The 13,114-nt window shown below is 53.9% G+C and overlaps 1 protein-coding gene across 11 annotated transcripts in view; it reads right to left on the bottom strand.

The window, feature by feature from the left end:
- ATP2B3 (ATPase plasma membrane Ca2+ transporting 3) overlaps positions 1–13,114 on the bottom strand; it is a 69,073-nt gene that overhangs the window by 3,062 nt on the left and 52,897 nt on the right. For 4 of the 11 annotated variants that reach the window (XM_074323931.1, XM_074323930.1, XM_074323933.1 and 1 more), the window contains one exon: positions 10,765–10,851. The exons of 3 other annotated variants lie outside the window; for them this stretch is intronic. In XM_074323931.1, the coding sequence (XP_074180032.1) occupies positions 10,765–10,851 (87 nt within the window). Of the gene's footprint in view, positions 1–10,697; positions 10,852–11,185; positions 11,248–13,114 lie in introns of those variants that run through there. 4 more of the 11 variants (XM_074323937.1, XM_074323938.1, XM_074323939.1 and 1 more) reach the window with 2 other exon arrangements.

Here is a 13,114-nt window from a genome sequence, read left to right as displayed (position 1 = left end):
GAGGGACACAGGCCCGAGGTGGGAGCAGGGAGGGAGCAAGGAAGGAAGGAAGGAAGGAAGGAAAGAAGAAAGAAAGGAGACAATCAATGGCAGACTGGTGCTGGCAAGTTCCACCCACATCAATGGCAGGGGTCACTTGCATGGCAAATGATCATCCATTGGAATGGAACAGTTGGGGTGGCTCTGCCTGGCTGTGCGAAGGGTTTTCAGCTTTGGGTCTCAGTCTTGTCAACTCATCCATATGTAGAACAAGTGGTAGTGGTTTGCTCTAGGCTGACCTGGGCAGATGTTCTGGAACTCAAGAGAGCACTCTGGGAAGACTGGCTTAGGTGGTCCCTGGGCTCTCGGCCACATCTCAATTCCAATTTGTTAGAACACAAAGATGATTTGAAAAAGGGAGAATGCTGGAGGGTGGGCTCTCTATTTTCTCTTACCAGCAAGTCTGAAGAACTTTGGTAAGAGAAAGTACCCAGCCTAGTATGGGTACACTGCCAACCTTTCATGACTGGGCCTCCCTCCCTGGCTTCTCTAGGGAACTCTCCTCTGCTCCCCCGGCTCTCCTAGCCACAGCCAGCACCCACTATGCCCACACCCATCTGGCCGTCAGTCTCCCTGCTAAGTCCAGCAGCCATTTATGTGTTTCCATCTTATTTGATCTCTCAGGGCTCTCAACACCGCTGACTGCCCCTCTTTCTGGAAACTTCTCCTGGCCCCACTTTTTATCGGCACCCACCAAGCCTGTTCTGATCATATGCCCTGATCCACTGCAATGGTTCCTCATGTCGCTTTACACCCCCTGGCTCCCAGCTGGGTGCATCTGATTGGGTCGTTATTCCCCTCCAAAGACCCTTCCATCGGTGTGTCTCCTACTACCAGAGGCCCTTTGTAATCTGGTGCTACCTGCCCCTCCTGCCTTTCCATGCTGTGCTCCCCTCCTCCTCTTCACTCTCCAAACCAGACAACTTCTTTCAGTCCCTCCATCAGGCTTTTCTACACCTTGTTCCATGGCCACCCCACTAGCATCTGTAAACCTCAGATCAGCATAACTCCCCACAGGGAAGAGCTTCCCACAAAGCCCTCCTCCCCAGCCATGGCAGCCCTCTGACCCCTGCACCTCCTGCGAGACCCTGCTCCCGGAATTAGCCCCTCAGTCTCTGTGATCCCTCCCTCCACTGCCTGCTCCACCTTCACTTACGCGTGTGCTGAAGTCTCATTGGGCTTCTAAGCCAGAGTTGCTGCCTCCTTTTGCTCACTCCCTGGCCCCCCCAGCCTGGACTGCCTCTTGCTTCTAGAAGCCAGAGTCAATAGGAAGGCCTTGGCTGGGTCCCACTGGAGCCAGTTGGCCTCATGCTGAGATGGGGAAGCAAGCCCCTCCCTATGTGAGTGGGTGGACACCACAGAGTTCCAAAGTCATTCCAGGTCCCAGGCTCTAGGATTTGGTTTTCTTGATTTAGACAAGGTGGTGGCAAACTGTGGCCCAAGGGCTAACTCTGGCCCTCAGCCAGGTTTTGTAAATAAAGTTTTATCAGCACATAGCTATGCCCCTTCATTTCTGCATTGTCTATGGCTGTCTTGAAGATCCAGGGGCAGAGCTGTGTACTTGGGACAGAGATCTGGCCTGCAAAGCCCTTCTTACGTGGGTTTGCCCCCTAATTTACACCATGAATCACACTGTTGACAATGAGTCCATTTCAACTCTGCAGCGTCTGGACCCCAGGCACTGCTCAGCCAAACTTAGTGCTCTTAGGTCAGTTTAAACCAGGCGAACTTCACAGCCTTTCAAGTGCAAAAAAGTGAGCCAAAGAGCACCATCAAATTGGAATTTTCTACCTCCATATCTTAAATACAGTTAGGATTTTCTCTGAATTTGGTGAAGCCACATTTTCCAGATTGCAGATGGCCAACTATTTGCACTCAGGACTTTAATTCCCCCAGACTGGCTTAGGAGACAGGGGTAATACAACAATGGAGAACGGTGTGCCATTTTTAATGAAAACAAACAGAATGCACTTTCTGTAGCCATTGCAGGTATGGCTCCGTTATTTGGGCTTTTCCTGCTGCCAGAATTGGGGAGCCACCAGGATATCTCTGTGGGAACGGAGTGGTGGGAGAATACCTATTCCAGTTGTTGGCTATACCCCTGAAGTCACAGAAATGAGAGTAAGTACCCTGTTGCTGCCCTTGACCATGGGGGCCTTTGTGGTGCTTTTGTCAGCAATGATCCAGTGACTCTGGCTACACCCCTTCTCCTGGCTGAGTTGGTCCCCTCACTTGGACCTGGGTCTCGTGATCAGGTCAGGCCCCTGCTCAAACCCATCCTCATGGTTTCCCTGCACCTGGCTGAATTCCAAAGTCTTTGTCCAAAAAGGGCAGTCAGTCCTCTCCCCAGTTTCTGCAGCTCTGCCTTGGAAGGTTGCTTCCGGGTGCTCCTGCCAGGTGCAATCAAAGACTCACTTTAATGTCGGTCTTCTCACTGACTTCCAGGGAGGGATTGTCTGCTTATTTGCTACCTATCGACAGAATCTGGCACAGAGCAATTGCTCAATCACCAACAGGAGATGCCGGGGCCGCTTGCTCAAACATTCCGCTGGTCGGGGTTTTCATTTGGGCTTGCGCCATCCTGAGAGTCTCTTACAGCTGACAGTGAGTCAGCGTTCCTCCAGGTTCCATTTCCCTGCATTCAGATCTTGGGCTATTAACAAAGGGCTTGGCTTTGGTCTTATGATGGGGTGTTTTCAGGCACTCAATGCTGAAGGGCACTACCTCAGTGAGAAGCAGCAAACATTTCTAAGAGACACCCTCCCTGGAGGCCCAAGGTTGCACACAGCCCAGGGACGTCCCCATGGTGGACTTTAGTGTGTCCCAGCCAAAGCATGACCAAGGCTGGGTAGAACCAACACCCTTCCCCAACACACAGCCCTTACTGCCTCCTCAGGCTCCTCTCCTGGCCTGAGATGGTCCCAGAGGCCCAGGGCGGGCTCCTCAGGCCACCTCTCCACCTCTACCACCACCACCCTAAAGGGACCTCACCACCCTCAGGCTGGCAGTGCCGCCTACAGTCCACAGACTGCCTTGGTACCATATACACCCTCTGTGCCACTTCCATCTGTGTCTGCAGCCAGGGCCCACCCTTCCTGGCATGCTAGGCTTACGCCCCTGCTGCTTCTTCATCTCCCCTCGGATGGCTAATGGGCCATAGAAGAAGGCCAAGAAACCCCCTCAGCCGTGCTCCTGCCAACGCTGGTCCTCACCCAGTCTTCCCATCCCAGCACAGGGCTCCAGCCGAACCTCAGAGGCGCCTCAGCCCCTGACCCCATGGTCATGCAAGAGTGTGTGCTGTGGAACCCTTCCCCGCTCCACTGCTGCTGTTGTGTCTGCTGGGAGGCCGTGGAGGCCCCTTGGGACCCACAGACCCTGCGGGCAGAGAGACCCTCGATCTTTCTACCAGCTCCTTATGTGGCAGACATCCCTGGGGTCCCTTCTCTCTGACTATTGAGTCAGGCCCTGCCCTCCCCAACCTTGCTGGTGGGGACGCCAGACATTCCAGCGGGATAATTTAAAAGAGACATGAAAAACACCCTTAAGTAAACATGACTCCTAGGGTGATGGCCAAGGAGGAGCAGGTCAGGCTGGGGCTGGGGGGCTTTCTGTAGCTTCCCGTCTACCCTGAGTGAGGCCCAATGTCCTCCCATGCCGCTGCTTCCTCCTTCACTGCCTGGATGCCCATCCTGGCCCCACACCCACTCAGGACGTCATCCCAGCCATCTCCCTCTCTCCTGTCTAGGTTACTCATTTGCTCAATCTTGAAAGAGACCCTCTCTTGATGCCAAAGTTCCCTCTAGCTGCTGGCGACAGCCTGAAGAGCGTCGTTGGTATTCACGGCTTCCCTTTTATTTTGCCCTGTTTTCTCCTGCCCCCATTCCCCAGGGACCTCCCTGCGGGGTACTCAGTGCTCCCCACACCACACTCCTTTCTGGCCAGACGCGGGTCTCCAGGTCCTCCTCCTTCTCCCTATCCTCTCCCATCCAAGGGCCCCAGGGCTCCTCTTTGGACCTTTTCTCTTTTTCATCTCCATCCATGCATTTCCCAGGTGCTCCTATCTGCTGTGGCCTTAATACTAGCAGCTCTCTGCTAACCAGTCCCCCATCTCTAGCTCCAGACTCGGGGCTCCTCCTGCCTCTTCCACTTCACTGCCCTCCTCCCACGCTTCCTCCCTGGTGTCCCAGATGCTGCCCGTGACCTCTACAGTCTATTCCCAGTGTGGCCGTCTGAGCAATCCTTGCAAACAGAAGCCAGAGCACGCCACACCCTCCACGAGTCCAAACCTTTTAAGAGCTGCATCTCTGTGGAAAGAAAACCCAAAGTCCTGCTGGGGCCTGCCTCGGGCCATCTCTTCCTCTTCCTCCTTTGCTCTCTAGGCCTCCTGGCTCCTCCCCAAGCACACCAGGCACACTGCTGCCTCAGGGCCTTTGCACTGGTGGTTTCCTCTTCCCCAGGGAGCCTCAGATTATCTCCCCCTCACTGCCTTCTCTGTTTATAGTCGCAAACCGCCCGTCTCCCTCAGCATCCCTGCACCTCTTCTGCTTCATTTTCTCCTCAACATGGTTCACCTTCAAACACCCCACGCATCACATTGTCCTCTCCTCTGTCTCCTCTCACCGGAATATAAGGCCCCTGATGTCCCCAGCACCCAACAGGGGCTCAGTGCTGAAAGAAGTGGGTCCACACGGCCTGGCATGTGTCTGCTAGGATGGCTTCACCTGACCAGCAGCGTCTCTCCACCCACCTGGCTCTCACCAGCTAGCCTGAGTGTCCCCTGGGGCCACTACACCTGCCCGTTCCCCTGCCTCCGCCGTGCTTCCATCAGATCGGCCCATGCTGGCCTTTTCTCCTTATTTGGAACTCAGCTCACATACCCAGCCTCGGAGAGGCTGTCCGGACAACCTTTATCCAAAATAGTACTCCTTAACATTTCTCTTGCTCCGCTTTCTTTTCAGAGGCTGGTGACCATCTGCCCTCAGTGCAAGCTTGCTTCTCTGCTCGTGTTTGCTGCCTGCCTCCTGTCTCTTCATGGAAGCCCTGGCCTGCCTTCACATCAACCGTAACTCCATGAGTGGGGACAGGGAGGTGACGCTCCAGACTCACAGGACCACCCCAGGCACACCAAGCTGAAGCAAAAGGATGCTTGTGTCAGACTCTGCCATGTGACCCTGCTACTGCTGGATGGTTAGGGCTCAAGCAGAGGGGGGTGAAGGTCACGGCTGAAAATGGATGTGCCCCGCTTTGCTTTTGACCTTTAATCACTTGAGTTTGCAATGCAGGTGGTAGTGAGGGTGGAGAAGGGGTGTGAAAGCAGGGAGGCAAGCCAAGGACCGAGGGAACACCCACCCCAGTAAAGGAATGCAAAAAGGGGATGGAAAGAAAAGAAGAGAAAAAAAAAGGCAAAGGCTCCTGAATAAGGAGGACGATAGTACAACAGAAACTGTACCTGACCCTTTCTGGTCTTTCTCCCCCTGTACTGTGGGACGAGCAGGCTCTGGGGTTCGTCATGCTGTCCACCCTCCACCCGTCTCTGAGGCTCACAGAGCTCAGAATTCTTCTGTCCGATTCCTGCCCTGCCCTTCTGCTGCTCCCTGAAAGTGCCCCCATCCCACCACTTGACGAACATGCCTGTCTCTGTACCAACCACTAATCCAGAACCTTCTGTGAGAGGAAGGGACCTGTCACCTCCCCTGGCATCCAGGCTTTGCATTTAGAGCACATTCTAGACACAGCAGCCAGGGAGAGCCATGGGAACTGTGTACCAGGAACTTTGGGGTTCCCAAATGCCAAACCCTCCCATAGGCATGAAGGTGAATCACGACTCGAAAGCGACACAAGACGTGAGGGATGACGTACCCACAATCCAAGGGGCAGGAAGGGGAAGGCTCCCTTTCCTCACCATGGGATTAGGAAATGTGAAAATGCAAACTTCAGAGCTGGCCCTTTCACTGAGGGATTGAACCCAAACCAAATTAAAGATACAGCTTTGTGTATGTTGGCAAGCCAAAACGCTAATGGCTGGTGAGTTTTGTGCAGATTGCCTCCTATCCTGTGTACAGGCATGCGTGCCCAGGAGCGGGAGAGCCCAGACTCATGCTGCCGACGTCAACAGGACGTCGCACTGAGCTGACCAAGGCACGACGAGTCCCAGGCTTTTCAGGGTGTCGGCCTTGCCTCTCCTTCTGGCTGTGTCCAGCTGCAAGGCCTTAAATAAGTCTCCTGAGCACCCTGGGCCCTGGCTCCCAGCCCTGGGCGTTGGCCTGCAAGAGTCTACTGGTGAGGGTTTGGAGCAAGGGTTCTAGGTTCTGCCCTAGGCTGAACTGCCATGTGCTGTAGAAATTGCCTGGACGGCCCTTCCCTGTGGTAGGGCCCGTGGTTGCAGGAAGGCTCAGCCAGGCCAGGGCTGATAACTGTTCCTAGTGTGGACACGGTGTGCACAATATGAAATAGTCGAGAAAAAAATGGAAGTACACTATTCCCAGAAACCCAAGTGGGCAACTGGGCTCTAAATCAATGAATTTCCTGAGAAAGGAGCAAACAAGGCTGCTTTCACTTTACAGGGCTCCTTCCTCCATGGAAGTGCCTTAAGGATGGGAGTTGCAACCTTGGGAGTGAGGGATGAGGATGTCCCCTGCCCTACCCCCACTGGTCTCCAGAAGGATGTGTCTAAGGAAATCGTAGGGGCTCATCTGGCCTGGCTGTGCCAAGTTGGACAGAAGTTTTTCATGTTGCAAATGCCAATTGAAGTAAAGCAACTGCCATGATCTGATTCTTGCACGGTTAATCAGAACCAAACAGCCTGAGGGAGCCCTTCTGGCCACATCTGACCAAACTCACCGCTGGCCACTGCCCCTTTTGGCGGGCTGGGTCAGAGCCCTCTCGTGAACCACTGTTACAGTAAACGTTCGAGTATAGAGGCCCAGTGTTGCCGCAGGAAGGGTCGGGCTGGGCTCAGCTGCCTGTTGGAATGGGAGGGCCATCAGGGCAAGCTGGCGGGGAAAGGCTTTGGATGTGTGGCTAAGGAAGGGCTGGGATGTGTCTGTGTGTCTCCACTCAAATCTGGAGGCTGCTCATCTCTGGCCCAGCCGGGGAGTGTGATTGGGGGAGGGATGGGGGCAACTCACATATGAAGAGGGGATAGGATTTTGCACCCCCTTGGTTTCGCAAAGACCGAAAATGGTTATTAAAGAATGCTCTTTCCTGAGCTACTCCAATGGGCTGGCTGGCCTCAAGGCCATGGCTATGGTCCCATGAAATGAGGTGGCGACCATGAAAGGGAAGGCACTACACCCTGGATTGAGAATGAAATGGCCGTGACGGGGAGTGGCCACCAGGCCAGGCAGGGGGGAGAAATGGCTGAGTGAGTGAGGAGGAGGCACTCGAGGTCATCCTTCAGCTAGGAGGTCATTGTGTGCGACCGAGGGAGTGGGGACCGTGTTGGTACTCCTGAATCCCGAAGTGGCAAAGATGCATGTGGGGGGGGGATGCCTGGGGGGGGGGGTGTCGGCTACAGAGAGTGGGCAGGCGTGGATGTGAAATCACGGCCTCTCTTGCTCCCCCTGGTCACTCCCCCAGGGGCTGCTCTTCTCCCTCTGGCTCCGAGGACATTCTATGAACACTTCCGGCATTGGTGCTACAAGCTGGGGCCTGCCCTGGTGAGCGAGGTCACCTATTACTCTGGCCCTCAGGCTCCTGTCCATACCCTGCACTGGGCCTTCCGTCTGAGAGCCTGAGGTTCTCACTGGAATTGACCTTTGCCCGGTGGCCCTGGTGTGCTGGAAGGACTTGCCCCAGCATGTGGGATAAGGGGAAGAATGGTTGAGAGGTGGGCGAGGAGGACAGGAATGTTCCCGTAAGAGCTGGGATTTTCCTTAGGAAACCTTGTGACCTGTGACCACTGTACCTCTTACAATACTGCCTCTCAGCTGGGGTGGGAGCTCTGTCATGGCCGGATTTCTGCCTTCCTTCTGGCAAGTTCCAAGAGAAAGTGAGAGCCTGGAGTTAGCCCACTAGCCTCCCACTCTGTTAGGCCTTCCCCTGATGAGGGTGCTGGGCTTGGTGATTTCTTGGGGCCCTCGCAGCTTGGAATGGGGGCCAATTCAGAGTTCCAAACCAATCTGCCATGATGATGATGGCAGCAAGCAGTTTGGTTGGTGGCTTCCAGAAGCAGGTATGTCCCCCGGTGTTGCCCAATCCTCCAACCAGCATTTTTTTCCACAGAGGAGTTCCTTCTGAGGTGCTGCCACTCAACTGGGATGAGCCTTTTAGGCTGGCCCTTGTGAGTCAGGACATTGGGCCCCCCTTGCTGTCATACCAGTGCCCTCCTCAGACAGAAGGTGCTCAGTTATCACCCGGGCCCTGCCACCTGCTCCTCGCCCAGCAGCCTGTGATGTGGAAGGGACAGCGGCCCTTCTTCTGGCCAGGCACTAGTTAGGACCCCCTGGAGTGGCTCATGACCAGTGGGAGGGGTGGCACTGCTGGAAGTGGGAAGGTGGGGAAAGTGGGGAGCAGATGGCTGCTGAAGGAAGGAAGATTCTAGGAGCTGAGGAAGAGAGGAGAGAGAGAAGCTGCCCCCAGGGAGAAAGGCGAGGAATTCGGAGGGAGCCAAGAGCCAGCACACCTAACCAGGAGAACAGAGGGCATGCCTGGGTTGGCCCTGGAGTGGAACAAGACCAGAGTTATGGAGAAGGCCTGAGGGGTATCTGGAGTGGGGTTTGTGTAGGCAGCCTTCTTCTCAAGTCAATAGACAGGCAGATGGACAGATAGGAAGTGCAGAGAGAAATGGCAAAGGAACACGTGGAGGAAGTCCAGGAGGGAGCGACAGGAGCAGGTGTGCCTCTCACGCAGACCCACAGCCCCTCTTGTCCCTTTGTTCCCAGGAAGGAAGGTACTGCTGCCCAGCTGGACCCTGGCGGAGGTGCACCTGGGAGGCTGTGCACCATTTCTGTCCCTAACTGACTGTGGCTAAGCATCCTATAGACCTCTCTGGTGGAGTGGTGGCAAGGCTAGAGCTTTCCAGCCCACCTGTGACATGTGTCGGCCAATAGTTGTGACCTGGGCAGGTGGCCCAGTGAGTATGCAGGGAGATGGAGGTGTGTGTGGCATGTGCTTTGGAGAAGGTGTGTGTGTGCTGTTTCCGAAAGGGAAAAGGTGGCTCGGCGGGGACCGGTGCAGGTCACATCCCTTCCTTAAAGGGCAGAGTGGCCTGAAATGACAGCTTAAGCAAGAGGAGGGATGCCCCCCACCGGGGACCTCTCACCAGTTCCTAAAAAAAAAAAAAAAGAAAAGAAAAGCAAAAAGGACAAGACAAGACAAAAGAAGAAAGGAAAAGAGAAGAAATCAAGCAAAAGAAAGTCCCAGGGTCTGGTAGGGGAAACACCGTTATTAACGACTCCCGTCTGTGGGGGAAGTGATGTGTTCACGGAGGTGAGAGCTGCCGGGTCTCACTGGAAGGAAAGGAAAGAGGTAGTAGCATCGAACCATCCCGGCAGGGGCTCTGGGCTCATACTCGAAGGTTTACTGTTTGGTTCTTGAAATCTCGAGTTTGTTACCAGAAGCAGGTTGCCCTGGGTGAGAGCAGGAGGCCTACACCGTTCCCTGGGCTGGTGGATTTCATGGTCTAGTGTCTTGCCTTTTGTCTTTGTGAAAAGATGTGAGCAATTATGCAAGTTTCTACCTCTTTAGGACAGCCCCTGGGTTCTCTTTAAAATGTGGCCAACATGGCAGGAACTTTTCATGGGAATATACAGAAGGGAATTGATTTCTCCCAGCTTCTCGGAGAAAGGAGGAGAGAGGGTGGACGAGATTGGGTTAAGACCTTCCAATGCCAAGGCCTGTTTGGAAAGAGCGAAGGTGCTTTGGGAACAAATGGAAATGTAGCAGAGTGCAGGCTCGGGGTGTGAGTAGCGCTCCAGCTCGCGAGACACCTCGGACACCTCTAAGGCCCAGTGGCTCGGGTCAAGGGCCTATGGGGCAGGTAGCACCTGAGCAGGAGCAGCTGCCCAACACCGAGCCCACCTGGGGACACGTGACAGCGGCCTCCTGAAGCTCACATCAGCTCTACTGCCTTTGGAAACCGCCTCAAGGACAGTTCTGGATGCAGTCACTTACTTCCCAAGTAGGTGGGCTGGATTCTCCCGCTGCAAATGATGCTGAAAAGGCACTAGCCTTCCCCTCCAGCCCTCGAAAATGGCCCTGAGTCCACGTGCCTCCCTTTCACTGCCCCACCAAACACCAACTGATGCCCCGCCCTGACACTAGACACCACCAGAAGCAGCCCAAGTTCATGAAGAACCATTGGCAAATGCAGACAAGTTCAAGAAAAGAAAACCAATGACAGAAGGAGCACTAAATGAAAACCAAAAAAAAAAAAAAAAAAAAAAAAAAAGGAAAGAAAGGAAAAGAAAAGCAAAACCAAACAAAGAAAAGGACAGAAGGTCCAGCAGTGCCATGGATTCAGTACATTTCATAAGAGAATATGGCTTTGGAGAGACACACCATCTGGGCGGGAAGGACTGGACAGGGCCATAAAGAAAGAACGGAAAAGCCACGGTGAGCGGAGGATGCAAGACTGGAAAAAAGAGAAGGAAGAGTTGGGGAGGCTTTTTCTCCCCCAGAGATGCCATTTATGAGAGAAAAGGGGACTCAAGACTCACTCCCAGCGGCACTGGTGGGATTGGCAGCAGAGAGAATTACGTGAGTAGGGGCAGAAAGATTGGTTACGTCATGGAGCTGGCTGAGGACCGAAGACCGCCGGCGCATGGCACCCTGAAATGAACCGCTTCTCTTGAAGGTACTCACTACCTCCATCTGTGGGAGAGAAAATGAGATAAAGTTTGGCTTGCACTGTTGTCTCGGCTACCGCACGGGGGTGGGGCTGGGCAAAGACAGGGGCCACACTTAGCACACATCTTGTTAGCAAAGCCTCATCTAGATCGCCCCGCTCCCTGGGAGCTGACGGTGCTTCTGACAGGGCCGTGGCCATGGCCCAGGCTGGCCTCCGTGTCATCCACCAAGAGAGGGTTTGCGAGCAAATGGTTAGCACTCAGGGCAGGCGGTTAACAACCAGGCACACTGCAAACATTTAGAGTCATTTGCATTCATTGTATGCTCATGGCAAGCCACTCGTCAACAAATACCTGTATCTGGCAATACTTTGTTATCCTAGGTCAGTGGCTCTCAACCTTTTTTTCCGCCCCAACACACCTGAGGGATATGACATGCTCCTATTAGAAATGAGGCTCCCTGTGGTAGGGCTCCTTGATGGCACTGCATGGGCACAGGGACCCTTCCCTGGGCCTATGCTTCATTTACACTGTACCACATGCTGCCAGCCTGTCCTGCCTCGCTGGGAGGTGTGGCCATCACTCTCCTTATGCGGCTCATCCCAGTGATCAAGGGGCACCCAGAGAACACCTCAGTGGAAGAATGGATTTAAAAAGAGAGGGAGGGGGCACAGGCATGGCAGAAGGGAGAGCAGAGAGCCTGGGCTCTGGGGGAGCAGATATGACTTTTGCTTTGTCCCCCACCCTTTAAGTTTCCTAGGAGTCAAAAGGGAAATGGGTCTTTGGGAAATGAGAACCATGTGGGTAAATTCACAGTGTTTTTGGATTTCCTGACTCTACCATGGACGGGCCTGGGGGCCTGGGGGTGGATCAGCCCCAGGCGTTGGGTCCCAAGGAAGCACAGCTCAGTGGCCACAGTGAATGTCCCACCATTGTGAGACCACATGCCTAGATTCTGGGAGGCCAGCCTGGTGTGACACTCTTTTGGCCACCTCTTTGGGAATGCCCTCAATGTGTGGGGGTAGAATCTTTGGCCTTAGAAGATAGGTCTGATTTCTGGAAAGTGCTCTGTAGTTCATTGGATGATGTGAGCAGCAAAGCAAGTATGCATTTCTGGAGCCTAGGGCACACTGGTTACCTGCTTTGGGCCCAAGGCAAGGAGCCCTGCCCCACCCCCAAGCCCTGTAGTGGCTACAAGGTGGCCACCAGGTTCAGAGGGGTGTCTGACACGGGGCCAGGCTTCTGGGAAGAAGGCAGCTTCAGTGCTCAGACTCCCTCTACCCCAACCAAAATGAATATGGCCGTCATTTCAACCTTTGGATGTGGTGCAGAAAAGACTTATTGTCATGTACTGGGCCGCTGAGACCCCCTCTTACCAGCATACCCTACTTGTGAGCAGGGGGACTTCACAGCAAGGACTGAGACCTGTGAGTAAGGCATACTGAGCACCCACGGGGGGGGGGGCTGGCACAGTGCTGAGTGTGCCTCAACGCACCGAAGGAAGATGACGCATGCCATTATATGTCGCTGTCTCTTTAGGGGGTGTCTCCTCTCTAGATTGGGCGGATGTTTCTAAAACTATGGAGAAAGGTCTGTCTCAACAGGGGACTCTTACTGCACCAAAGGTGATGAGGGAAGGGAAAGATGCCTTTCCTGCCTCTGATTTGGCCTCTCCATATAGTGTCCTGATGGGACGATGGTATCAGTCAAAATACTGCAAAATTGTCACCCAACCCCCATCCCTGAAAGCCCAGTCTCTGCTGAAGCTTCTCATGTTTTAAATGTGAAATAGATGGCGTCATGAGCGCTTCGAAAAGCTCAATTTTCTGGGTTTCAGGGACTCTCTTTTATTGTGGAATGACATCCTACCCGTGTGTTGCGTTCATATGTTAGTATGGAATAATGGTGAGAGCAGGTAGCAGGTTAGAAATGCCTTCTCTTAACAATGTACAAAGTCGTGCTGGCTTCTGAAGTCTGGGGAGCAATTCTGTGGTTTGCAAAATCCAGAAATCCATCTAGGGCCAACTGCCTAGAGAATGTTTCTCTTGGCTTAGGGTGCACATACAGCATGGTGGTAGGGGGAGGCTTTGTTTCTGTTTTCCAAGCAGGTATTTTGAATAAAAAATAACAGACACTGTTAAAAGGTGAGTGCAAGTAACCAACTGGTTCAGCATTGTTGAGCAGCATGGTGAATTTGGAGTGACAAAGTCAAGATCTCATGGACAAATGATTGGCTGTATGGAGGGTACATGGACTGCACTAGGCAGTCAGGGGATGGAGCCTTGGGC

The sequence above is a fragment of the Rhinolophus sinicus genome, chromosome X (assembly GCF_036562045.2).
Source record: "Rhinolophus sinicus isolate RSC01 chromosome X, ASM3656204v1, whole genome shotgun sequence".
Classification (NCBI taxonomy): domain Eukaryota; kingdom Metazoa; phylum Chordata; class Mammalia; order Chiroptera; family Rhinolophidae; genus Rhinolophus; species Rhinolophus sinicus.
The sequence above is the reverse complement of the archived record's forward strand: the minus strand, read 5'-3'. Positions and strand labels throughout refer to the sequence as shown.